The 13,756-nt window shown below is 43.5% G+C and overlaps 1 protein-coding gene across 14 annotated transcripts in view; it reads right to left on the bottom strand.

Annotated features, from left to right (window-relative positions):
* LOC307031328 (muscleblind-like protein 2a) overlaps positions 1-13,756 on the bottom strand; it is a 44,487-nt gene that overhangs the window by 24,310 nt on the left and 6,421 nt on the right. For 12 of the 14 annotated variants that reach the window (XM_079668336.1, XM_079668330.1, XM_079668333.1 and 9 more), the window contains exon 2: positions 10,208-11,080. In XM_079668336.1, the coding sequence (XP_079524462.1) occupies positions 10,208-10,381 (174 nt within the window). In that variant the 5' untranslated portion in view covers positions 10,382-11,080. Of the gene's footprint in view, positions 1-10,207; positions 11,081-11,228; positions 11,379-11,619; positions 11,739-13,756 lie in introns of those variants that run through there. The other 2 variants (XM_079668337.1, XM_079668338.1) reach the window with 2 other exon arrangements.

Here is a 13,756-nt window from a genome sequence, read left to right as displayed (position 1 = left end):
GTCCTACAGCCGTGTGGAACTCTAACTAACCACGCTGGTGGATTTCATAGAAATAGGTTAAGTTGATGCCCTAGTTCGACAAGAACTGTGCCACAGACCCGAGAGAAAACAGCCGAAATCCAGGAGGCTTTCTTTTCATTCCTAATTTTACATTTGCTAACAGATATCTCACTTTCAATCAGTCTCAAGCCATCAAAGCTGCCACCACTCTGCAGCGTTTCTAAGAATATCACAGCAAAGTTAAATTAAACAAACAACACGAGAAAGGTAAAAAAAAAAAAAGGCTAGCCTACATCTTCTTTTCCCGCTGACACTATCGACCGCGTGTCAGAGCGTGTTGAGGAGTTGTGTAAATCCATAAAACAGATAAAGGCGGATAATGAGATGGAAGGGGGAGAGCAGATCTATTCATCAAAGCCTCTTTCGAACACACTCAGCAGATAGGGGAATGTTGCATGGCTGCTTACTCTCCAGTTTGGAGATTAAAGCTTTGGTTGCTGACAAAGAAAAAGTTGAGAGGTATTCTAGTGTTAATTCAAACTACAGAGAGAAGTGGAGAGCCCAGTAACCCGAGTGGGAATTTAGAAGCATGCTAGCACTCATGTGAATATTATCTTTGTCTTTAATGCCTCACGGTTATTCATAGCCCTGTATACATTATGAGAGAAGTCTGTTTCCCTGACGTCCTAAAATATCTGTTCCAAGTCAGTGAGTGATCAGAAACACAAAGAAGTTATTTATATGTCGCAGCATGCTGGTTTCTTACAAGATATGATAAACTAAACCATGCAAGAACCTGGTATTAAATGGGAAAACACAAATGCAGAAATGTGTTGTGCAATTTCACGGTTGTTATATGCAACCAAAGGGGAATAAGGTGCAGCGTCGCATGGATTGGGACGTTGTTTGTTGGTTTTGATGATGAGGCCTCTGAGGAGGCTTACTCCCCCGAGCTGAGGAGACTCTAAACCCGTATAGAGATGATGAAAACAGTCCTCATAATGTGGAGAACGCGGGAGTGGAGAGAGATGAATGAGTGTTTACACTTGGTTTGAGTAATAAGTGCTCTTCGGTTAAAGAGATGAGATCAATAAAACCGGGAACGGAGACTCAAACAGCCGCTGAGCTGCAGGCTGTTTTATCTTAAAATGGTCATACGTAGGTAAACATATTGATCCCACTTTGGGGTGTCACATTACACTGGTGTTGAAATATTGCCTTTGTGCAGTCGACAAGAACAAAAGACTAAATGTTTCTGACAGATCATTTTGAATACCTACAGACATTTGAAAATACAGTCATAACAAACCATTTGGGTCGCAGACAGGCTCAATTCTCACCATCAGCTCTTTCCTTATATAAAGTTGACTAGAGTAGTTTTCAGAGCAACATCTGTCTTTTCAAAACCATGAAATGCGTTTTTGGTAAAAAAAAAAAAGAAAGCCAAAATAAATTGCTTCCAGTTAACCGTGTGTGAAATCATTAAAAGTGCTGCCCGTCCTATCACGGATGTTTTAATGGTTCGCAACGGCAAACGTGGAGCCACTGTTTGCCCCACATCGGTGCCACTTCTCCTCCCCCTTCATCCTCATCTCCCCCCTTCATTCCCTCACCCACCATGGGTTCGCCCTACTCTGTGACGGTGTGCGCTGCCAATTAGTGTCCCCCACCTGTCGCCGTGGGTCACTGGCACCTGCTGGGTGTGAAATTGGCCATCTCACTTTCGCCCATGAACTTTGCATGGCCCCCCCCGGCGGCCCAAATACACACACACACACACAGTCACACAGATATGCTGCTATGACCTAAGGTTGACCTTAATGGTATGGCCACCCTGCGTGGTAGGGGCAAAAGAGAAGCGTGTGATACAAGAATACCACTTGCTTGGCGTGCGGATTAAGAAACAATCCCTACTGGAATTGTTCACATTACCATGTGTGTTTTGGGCTATCAAAAGATATTCTTAAGCGTTGACAGCTTGTATTCTCTCCAGTGACGTCACCACAAGCTCAGGAATAAACTTGGGGAGTGGGCTGGTATTTCTGAAAGGAATAATGGCCCGACTAAGCTTTATGCTTTAATAATAGACGCTGAGTTTTATAGTTTTTTGTGGGAATTTACACTTGGCCCGGCTGAACAAAGAGGCATCAATAAAGCATCATTAAGAAGCAGAATCAAAGCTGAATAAGTGTGCATTGGTTTGAAAACATTTACCCAGCCCTCCCTCTAACAAGACAGCCTTTCATTCACTAATACAAGAGTCATTTCCTGCAAGACTTTCATCCAGGAAATCTTTATCATTTTACCCCAATTTGGAGCAGCAAAGCTCTCGCCTGTTAGGCCTGATGTTTCTGTGGAAAGTTAGATTGGCCTTGATTAAATTGTCTTATACTCTATGGGACTGGATGGAACAGCAGTATTGTTTTTGCAGCCATTTTCAGACATGTACATCACTTTGATGCTGATTCTTATCTTTAATCTAATGAGTTAATGGCTTTTTAAAGTGTGCAGGAAGAAAAGGACAAGCATTTTGAAGTGCTAGTTTTGAAATGGCGGTCTCCATTGGGCTTGTCTGCAGCACAGCATAGGGAGCGATTCACAAGAAAATATAGCAGGCTCCGCTTTCACTGCGGAGTCCGTCACTGCCACTCGTCAAGCCTCAATTGGATATGAGTCAGAAGCAGAACATTTCTTACGGAGAAGGAGTGAGTTCGCACGGGGCAAACTCTATTGTCACTGTGACAGGCTTTTTTAGAAGTGAACCCCATGTCAATCACCGTCAGAGCAGTTTACACTCCTCATTGTATTAACGTAGAGTCATTTTGATACTGAAATAGCAACGTAAAAGGCTTCGTCTTTGTCTGTTCCGACACGTCTTCACATGGGATTGGGATGTCACACTTCTTCACAACAGCCTGTTTGACACAGTCTTCCAGTCAAAAGATTAAAACAAGTGTAGGGAACCCATTCTGGTGTAGAGCCCCTAAAGACTGCATTTCTCTTGCCTCATTAGATGGAGCCAATTAAGAAGATCTCTGTCTCATTATATAGGCTGGCCCCTGGGGGACAGCTGGGCCTGTCTGTCTTACTGATGTCGCTCCCTAGGTGTGTCTTTGTGTCAGGTGGGGGGTGGTAGGACTGGTGGAGCATCTTGAGCTCTGTCAGTGTAAGTTTGTCCATTTTATAATCAGAGGAGTATTGAAGAAGCCTGGCGGAAGCAGTCTACACATTTCCAGGGCAACGATTAATTTATGTTTAATATGGATTACAGCAAACGCCATATGCTTCTGTATACTAGCAACGCAAGCAACACAGTGGCATCTGTGGCCGTTCCAGGAAAGAAACAACAACGCTGTATTGATTTTTCAAAGCATGATCTACATTTTAAATCATGTAGGCAGAACAGAGCACATACAGGCTCCTCTAGAGTAGATATTAGATTAGCACAACTGAGTCGGTCTCTGATGGGTGATGATGAAACTACATATCAATAATAAATGAGAGCAATACTAAAGGTCATCATGCAGCGAGCCTCCTGCCTGACTCACCATACATCTGCCTTCAGCTTTGCTGCAGAGGTGCTCACAGCAGCATCCACTACTGCAGCAGCAAGGCAGTTTCAGTCCAGCTGGCTTTGAAATCATCAAATGTGAGGACGGCATCGATTTAAGTTTTTTTTTCCTTTTTTACCACGGAAAAGATTGCAGAGATTCGAGTACTCTATCAGCACTGTGGGCAGCAGAGAGCCGTGGAAAGAGGGGATGACTCAGAGATGGTGGGTGGATTGAGACCAGGTGAGACTCTGGAGCAGCAGATGGGCAGATTTTCAGAGCTGCGTCCCTCCATCACGCTGCAGGCGGCTCACTGGGTGACGAACACCTACTATGAAAGCTGACATGCCCAACACAAGTGCCATACATATTCTCTTCTGTATAGCAGACAGTGTGGAGTTCAAAACCAGAACACCGCTATAGTCTGTGGAGTAACTGTAATGATGCACTGACATATTGTACAAGTCTATCTGAAAGTATTATTTAGGAGCCAAATCATTCATGGTTATGAACCGGACCTGTAAAATCCCAATTGTTGTTATTTCTTGTAATTGTAAAAGTAATTTCTTTCTGATTGTTTTGTCAAAAAGCAAACAAATTAACAAGACAAACATGTCGCTGATGACGATGACCTGATATTTTATTTATAAGAAATATATATGCTAGAGGGGGTCGGACCAGAAAAGTTTATTAATTTTTTCATGCCCCTGTTGAACATGACAGACTATTTGAGAATAATTATTGTTTTTTGTTTGTTTTTGTTTTGTTATTATTATTATTTTTTTTTGCACTTTGTTATAATTATTAAGTTGAGTGAGAAAGAAAAAGGGGAAAAAAAAAAGAGTATATATATTATTGTTTCTGACATGTTCAATAAACTGACTTAAAAAACATATATATATATCATAGTGTAAAAGGCAGAGTGGGGCAGAGACAACGGGATGATTTCCTGCAACTAAACCCATGTTCTCACTCAAATTAATAACTTTATTATTAGTAGTTAAACACGGGAACGATCTAAGAGATGCATCAATAAACCAGCCAATTTCAGTTGAAGGTCAGCTGCACACCGAGCGCTGCATGATGGTTTGGTCACACATTTTGCAGCAAAAATGTTTGTGTTTACTGTCCTTTAAAGTCTACTAATAAAAAGGAACATTTTAACTTGAAAGCAACAGAAATAAATTTTCCAGAACAAGTACATTTGAATAATAAAATATGTATTTTATTTTAAGTTGTAGTAGGCGTAAAGTAAGATAATGTAAATATAAAAAAACTCTAAACTACAGTGCCTGATATTTTCATACTTTTAAAAATTATGTTAAAAGCTTATTTCTTTTTCTCATTTCTGATTTAATTTTTGGCTGCCCACACTGAAGGGAAAAATTGTTCATTTAAAATCCTGTTGCTAGAGGGCATGGATTGCAAATATTTTAAAAGCAGGAGTACACACAGCACTCACGAGTTGATACAACTGAGAGAAGGAAATACGGAATGTAACTGATGGAATAAAAAAAATAGTATGACGGTAGTTCTGTATTTTAATGTCTATATATTCAAAGAGAGGTCGTGACACACACACACACACACACACACACACACACACACACACACACACACACACACACACACACACACACACACACACACACACACACACACACACACACACACACACACACACACACACACACACACACACACACACACACACACACACACACACACACACACACACACACACACACACACACACACACACACACACACACACACACACACACACACACACACACACACACACACACACACACAGGCCCAATTAAAATGCCAACATGTGCCCTACTCTATCAGCCCCTCTAATCAGTGCATTAGTCTGTAGTAACAACCATCACTTTTGTAAATATTTATCTCAATTAAAGAACAATTATGCCATTGACTCTCAGAATCTCCCACTGAGGTTTTACTGAGGCTATAATAATGGACGTTCAAAAGCTTTCATATAGAATCAATGTTATTTTTGTGACACCATTATAACATACAATGCTAACTGGTCATGGGACTTTAACAGTGAGCTGATCTGACTTCCTCCTCCCTCTCTTTTATCTGTTCCTAACTCTTTTCAGCTAGACCCCGGTCTGTGGGGCGTTAGTGGTGAAATCACACGGATCAAATGAGATTTGGCATGGTTTGCACAGGGAAGACAGCGAGTGTGCGAGCGTGCGTCTGCGTGCGAGGAGGCCTGTTTAAGGAAGGTCAGCGGCGGGGGTCTCCGACGGGCTCATCAAAGCATGCCGCGTCCACTGCAGCCCCGCGCTAAGCTCAAGTCAGCGCCTCATTGAGTCTGTGTGAATGACCCCGGGGGAACACCACCTCCCGCTGCCCCCATGCATTCCCCTCCACACTCTGCCCAGGGTGTGGCCCAGTTCGAGAGGATTACGCTGAGGAATGCAGCCGAGCCCATCTTTTAAAACAAGAGAGGAGAGGAGAAGGGGGGTACAGGCCATAGGCATGAAGTCCATGTTCACTGAGGCTTCATAAAGATCCAGCTGAATGCAAAAGCCCAGAGGGAGGACGTTACAGATAAATCAGAAGAATCTCTAAATTAAAAAAAGGGGGCTAAGGCATGTGTTTGAGTTTGATTGTCTGGATTGGTATCTACCTTAGCCATTCAAACACTTTGCCCTGTTACCTCGCTACTTTATTCGCAGGTTTCCGTCATCCCACGGTCCTCAAAAAAACTCTTCTGCTCTTTTGAAGCCCGGATTAAGATGTTCTTACAAAGTGGGGGAAACCAGGGCACCTCACCCCCAGGGGGGTTCTGCCGAGAGTCTGTGACACAAGTGAGAAAACACCACACGCACCTGGAAGTAGCTTCTATTGTTGCTCCTGCTCGACACTTTTCTTTTTGACAACCGCAATTTGACATGAAATATGATAGTGCCAGGATGCACGAACTCCCCCACCCCCCGCCTCTTAGGCTATTGAGGTCCACTCAGGCGTGGGGATCACCTGGTTAAATCTGAGTGGAGTAAAAAGAAACTGTGGGGGGAGAGCCTTAAAGGACCATGGTGCTTATTTTTTAAGCATTATTTTCTGCATTTTTCAAATCTGCCCACGTGTGTTATGTCATATTTGTGCAAGCAGTCAAAAACTGAAATTGAGACAAACGCTCTAGTGGACATGAAGAGTCCTTTTTACTGCAGCGCAGATAGAGACCTTACAGAGAGAAGCAGAAACATAAGCATCAACAGAAGGCTACCGTCAGAGAAACGGCCAACGTGACATCATCACATGACGGCTGGGATTGCAATAAGGTACCATTTCCCACTCCTCCCCCCTCTATTCACCCCCTCAACCAATATGTCACGGTTTCCATGGTCACACAACACAACAAGTATCTAAGGGCTTAAAGGAAAAGGCTTCAACCTCGTCTCTTCGTTTGTGATGCTGCTGGCCTGTGTTTATCTGTTACTGCAGAGACTGGTCTCAATGGAAAATACTTTAAATCTCTGTTTACCACAATCTGTATATATAACACGTTTAAATGCATCGTTCTGGCTGGTTTTAAGGAAATAAAGGAAGTATGTTAGTAAAAATTGTGTATTTTCCGAAACATTTCCAACTATTGTTGAGGTCACCACTGTCACATTTTCATGCCACAATGAAAATGAATGACGCCCGGTATTAGATATATCATGTCTACCAACCGAATGTGAATCCAGCGTTCATTGGACAGAGACGAAGCAGCTTGTCCTATTTTGAGAGATGACAAATGTAGCATGGAGATACTATTTCTAAAGCCCACACTGTGGAGCAGGAGGACACAAAATAATCCCCAAGGCATGACACTATAGAAGTGCTGAGAGCAGGGAAGTGGAGTCAGGACGCTGCAGGCTTTACCATCAAGAGCAAACGTAGCAGGCCTGACTCCACATCTCCACTTGACCTATGAAAAACACACTATCGGAAAATGCAAAAAACACCTGTTCAGTGCGCCTTGTCTCGGAAATGTTGCTATTTGACATTCTGGCTGCTACGCCCGTCCCTGTCCTTGGCGTGTGACTTCAATAAGGAGGGATGCACACGGGTGCAATAACTGAATTATGCTCTCCAATGTAATTTATATCCGGGGAAAATACACGAGGCTCTTACCGCACCTCCGCTCTATTTCTTGACAAGAGCAACGACAGCAACTTCTCCGACTAGTCCCACTGCATTGTGTTTAAAATGACACTGTGCTGCAGAATATGATTGCTCGACAAATATTCATATAAATGTCGCAACACCTGGTAAATAAAAGGTCTCTCCCCAAGAATACTTTTTTAACCTTTTGAACTCTGGATGAGGATTGTCAAACATGTCAAAAAACATACAAAATAAACCTTAAAACACACATTTTGAGAGAGTGTGCCATCGCCTCAGGAGTGCTTTACACCAACAATAACCAGAATTCTTCACTGACTTGGCATGCCGGCCTACTGCTGCTTGACAAGTGCAACAACAGACTTACACCTCCTACTCTACTCCTCTCGAGCCGTACCTTTCACTTGTTTATGAGAAGGACACGTCTGATCATTGGCCAAGACACGCCTGGCAGCACACAACCCTGGCATGATAACCCTATCAGATGAGAAGACCCAGGAAGACGATACGGGCGTAATGGGGTGGAAATCAGCCTGCCGTGGAGCGAAACACATTTCCTAATGCATAATAAAGCATTCATTCTCTCAGCTGTCACGAGGAAAGTCTTGGTGGGAAAGGGGGCGAGTCGGAGTCAGAAGTACAGAGAATCCTGTATTCTCGTTCTGTCACTGGGTTTCATGGTGAAAACGGGGGCAGAGAGAGTGTGAGGGAGTGATTACAGTCAGATCTGTCTATACATTTATCAATTTAGCTGCATTCGGCTTATACAGAAGCCACTTTGTCATGGTGGCCGAACTGTCGAATTCAACATCCTAATACCAGCATTTAGAAAGCCCTTATTTAATATGCACGAACAGTCCAATCCAGAGTTCCTTTCCTCGGGTAAATTAACTTTACAGATGAGCTTTCCCTTCATTTTCTACTTTAAAGCACAGATGAAGCTGCCTGAAAGCTTCTATTTGTAGTGGATACCTCCTTGAGAGACGTGTAAATTAAAAGGTGGCACTATGAGTTAGAGTGTCCCGGTCATTTAGCTCGGTCAGGAATGACTGGTTGGAGTTTTCATGGAAACAGCAAATTCATATCATGTGTGGACTATCTATGTCAAGCCATCCGCTGCATGGTGAGACAACAAATCGATCCCAGTTGGAGTCAGCTGTTAGCTCATTACGGTATAACAGCAAGGAATAGTTCACCGAGCTTTACCACGAGCCAAGAGAACAGCTGATTGCACAATGAACAAACCTTGTTTTCATAGTGTTGGATAATTATGGACTGTGAGCAACTTGCAATAAATGGGGCTTTCACACAACCTTAAGATCTATATGGACCGATACGAAAAGTAGCAAGGCGTAAGAGGAGGGATAGTATGTATAAAAGACATCAGAATTGAGAGAGGGAATCTAGTCTCTCTGTTTTGACATTGACCTCGTCCACAACCTTGAGAAATGTAAAATGCCCTCGCCACACACTGCACTGCTGTATATGTGGAATGCAGCTACAGTTCACACTTTAAAAGAAAAAGACTAACTACTCAGTTTCAGTGTTCTGCTCTAGTTTCTTTGGCTATTTATCATTGTCACCACTATTTTTTTATATATATATTTTTTGTTATCACAGCTTGAAAATAATGGCCTGCTCTCGGGTGCAGTCATTTTATTTGCAGTATGAGGGGGCTCGTATGAAATGATCTCATTATAATTACAGAGACTTTCAAAGGGTCTGGTGTAGAGCTAATTTAAGATATTTTGCCAAACTGTAAGGGTGACATTCTCATAAGAGGGGCGAGGGAATAAACTAGAGACCCGTATTACAGAAGTAAACACTTCAACATGGTCTTATATCAACCAAATGTCAATAATAACAACTAAATCCATTTAAAAGTCGAGATGATGTCACATAAAATGCCATAGTTACAGCTATTCGTGGATCGTTGAGATAGAAACATTGCAAAACGAGCTGTGGCTGTTCATGTTGATGGTGAGATGTGAGTGGCAGCTGACATGCATCCAGAAATAGAAGCCCTGGAATGACTTCAGGCGATCAGATGTTCAGCCTCATATACAAATGATGGACAAGGCACGGTAACATTAGAAGAACTTATTGCACAAAAAACTAGACACACGCACACACCTGTGGTGACAGTGAACATGACAACAGACCTCCTTGGCCTTTAACTTTATAGGTCAGACTGCTCTGCTAACTGCAGCACAGCATGGAGACCTGACACACATGCTAATTTGAGCCGACAACCTACACCCCCCCGACCATTAGAACCCACAAAGCTGTAACATTTTATGTCAGATACTATATCGGTACTGCAGAGGTGAAATCTGATTTCTCATATTTGCTTTACCTCATTTGACAGTCCCATGAGGTTGTGTGAAGAGAAGTGAATTAGAGAGTAGAAAACATCATTTATGTTTTTATACTTTCTATACTAATGGGAAAAACATGGAGTTAAAGTAGAGGATGGATCACAGCAGTAACCTACATTTAACAATCCTTACCTTTAACGAGTCAAAACAGGCGATCACCCTCCCATTTTCCACCTGGCAGCTTTTGGGTGGGTGGGCAAATTTGCATTCCTCATCGCTGCGTGAACAAGTCCCTCTCTGAAACTGCCGGCACACTTCCAGGGTCAGCCATTTTGTGTCCCGTATCGAGGCAATGTTTAGAGCCATGGCAGCAGCAGCAGTGGCTGTGGAGCCGGGTGGAGCGGGGCCACTTGGTTTCTAAAACGAGGCGATCCTCTGAGGAGGCGTTGCAGAGTGTTCCAGTTAAAAAAAATAAAACGCACAACAACTAAAACTGATGGAACATGCAGCTATAAAAGATCTGCTTCAGGTCAGCGGATCAGGCTTGTCCTTGTGGACAGGAGAGTGGAGGTAATGGACTGGCAAAGTCTCTGTGACCGGAGCATGGGACTGCGCTGCTGTTTGGGAGTTTATCAGTCACTTAGATAATTGTTCTTCAATCAGTACGTCTCAGGTAAAGACCTCTGACAAGGCCAAGGGGGCATAATCAGGGACAATCTCTACCGGTAGGACCAACGTCCCCAAAAATGACCTTTGTATGACTAATGATGTGCAACGGTGGATGTTTGGGAGCAAAACGTAGAGCAGATTTGAGATGCACAGGACACTAAATGTGTGGCTTTCTGTTAAAGTCTTCTGTACCTCCGCTCCCAGAGCTTTGGCACGTTGGCCAGCAGTGCAGTAGCTCCAACGCTTCACTTGGGGTTTCTTCACACAGAGGACAAACAAGCAGGTCAAGGGTGTTTAAGTCCTATCACAACTGCAGAGGGGGAAAACCTGGAGCTCTTCAGGAGCCCCGAGGGATCTTCAAGTAAGGATGTCGTCTCCCAAGGCACTTTCCGATATCTGGAATGGAGCAGAGAAAGAGACAACAGTGTGAGAAAATTGTTTGCCAAATATGATGGGCAGTACATTTCATCTGGCATTAAAAAAGGGTTTTGTGTATGCATGTCAATCTGAATTAGTGTGCCCCGGAGGACCTCTAAAAGGGTACCGGGCTGATGAACCAGGGAAAAGGCAGTTGTGAGGATGTTCAGCCGCACTTGAGTTCAAGTCCCCAGATCGCTGCTGTGGGTCATTGTACGAGCCGGTGACTACATGCCCACTGGCTCTCCAACATATTGCGCACAAAGCGGTGAATAGTATAACCCTGTGTGCTATGAGACCGTGGAAAAGAGCGTGGAGTCGGGGCAGAGACAGAGAAAAGCCCCAGGGTCCAACCCGCCCTGTAGAGCCATGCACGGCGGGACAGAGCAGCCAATAGAAAACCGCGCAGCGCAGCACTATTCCGGGCAGCCGTCCAGCAGCCACAGAGGGACCGAGACAGATGCATATGCCAGCGCCAGACGCGATTATGACGCTGCCTAGTGTCCCGCAATACTCACTTGTCTCGCACTGTCCAAATTAGATACTGGCTCATTGGCAGAGGTTTGTCGATTTACATCCACGGGGGGGGGAATGTGCGCCTTGTCCTGTAAAGGTACTGGTCTCTGTCTGGAGTCGTCTAGGGAGAAAATTGGGACAATTGGTGGAGCAACAATCTGAGGAAGTGACCTTTAGCTTGAGCGTACGAAAGCCATTACTAAGCTACTGCGCAAGGAGCTCTTTCCTTGGCACATCTGGAAATGTTTTTCTGCTAACTGGGGGCGGGAAAAGGGGGTTGAGGACACCAGCCTGCGGGAGGAGAAGGGTTGTAAAAACATACAGCTTGGGTTAAAAGATTTCCCCGTTGCTGTTTGGAACATATAAACCAATGCACGGAAAACAGATCAGACAAGGAGCAAACACAGAGAAAGTGTTAAATACTGTCAGAACAACATCTTAAACAACCTCTAAAAGGCACATGATAAGTTCAGGTGGTCTTAATGAAGGCTTGTTGAGACTTGTACTCAACACATCAATGCTACTGTAAAGGGAAGAAGAAATCCATGCAGAAATTCTTTTCACAGATACACAGCTGCCATACAGCTGTGCAGGTCTTGTCAGATTTAGGTGAGGCTTAGGCACAGAAAGGTCCATCTTAACCTAACCCATTGTTGTCCTTTTATCTAAAAGTCATCTTGAACTGAAACATGTTCTCTCTAATTGGAGATTTCTGAACTCAGTTTGAGCTCTGAAATATCAAATAGCTCAAAAAGGCCCACAACAAAAAGACCTCGCCAATGAATAATAACGATTTGCCAGTCACAAAGGAAGGTAGATGCTACCCTTTGTAACCATTATACTGTTCCAAGCCTATGAATCCAGACCATTGTCTAGCTAATCATATTGTCCCACTTTAGTGCTGATCATGTGTAATGAGATGAGAAGCTTCCTCGCCCCATCGTACTGACGCCCAGGCTCCGCTCTCAGAGGCAGGATTTAATTTCACACCATCTCCCCAGGGAGAAAGCCAATCGCTGCAGAAGAGAGTCAGGTAAGAATCATGTCAGATCTGACCTTTAACAATTAATCCCTTCTTATTTTTAGAAGCCATAAGAAGTCTGTTATCAAGCTAACCTACTTTGTCGGATCGTGTGAAGGGCCGATGGCGCCATTTCTCCGTGAACTGTCCTGGCCTCAAGTTATGCTAAAATTGTTAGGGGGACACAACCATAGTTTTTTATATTTGTGTTTGGAAAGCTGGGGTTTACTGGCTTACAGTAGCTCTGAAAGCTTTCATGAAATCGAGTAGGCCGAATGTGGATAAAGGTTGGTTGAGGTCATCTGAAAAGCTCACAGGGTCGCCGGCTCAACAGGCAACCCTCAAACAATGTTTGTCATGAGAGGTATTCAAAACAAATGGTGATGACTGAAGATCAAAAACACCCTCATGTGGGCGATGTTAGGATAATAATCATGCAGGAACATGACCGTATGTCTGTTCCCATACAGATAGACTGTTGAAGGTTTGTGTAATATATAGAAGCAGGGACATTGGACTGCTGCTGAAGCAACTTGTTTCCTCATTATTACGGGTGCTGTTATTCACATCTCCCCTGAGACTAGGCCTTTTGTATTAACTACAATTAAGATAATCTATTCAAGCATTTAGTACGTAACTGAAGTTGAAAACACACATATTTCACGGGGGAAAACCCTGTGATACCATCAATTTGTGGATGCATATGTTTATATGTATTATCATAATAGAATTTGCAGTGTGCTTCATCCAATTAGCTTTAATGAGGTGGATGTGTAATAGAGAAATAACACTGTCGTAGCATGTTAGCTAATGCTAGGCTGTCTTTAGGCATCCTGAAACATACCAAAGCCCCCTGCTGGAAAGTAAACTGTCATCCCGGGGGGAAAATGTCTACCTCTGTCACATAACAACATCCTAGTTTAACAGCATGAAGGACTCAAACTCACAGTGGAAGAATATAATTTGGAAAGCTCAAGCGGAGCTAAGTTTTGTCTTTTGGACAGTGTGCCTCTGGCTTGGTTGTGGCTAGCTTAGCTTCTGCTAGTGCATGATGATTAGAGAACATGCAGACTGGCTTAGTTTATGCTGAGTTTAGCGGTCGAGCGCAATGCCACTAA

The sequence above is a fragment of the Notothenia rossii genome (genome assembly GCF_949606895.1).
Source record: "Notothenia rossii genome assembly, chromosome: 3".
Classification (NCBI taxonomy): Eukaryota; Metazoa; Chordata; class Actinopteri; order Perciformes; family Nototheniidae; genus Notothenia; species Notothenia rossii.
This window is presented reverse-complemented; position numbering and strand designations above follow the sequence as displayed.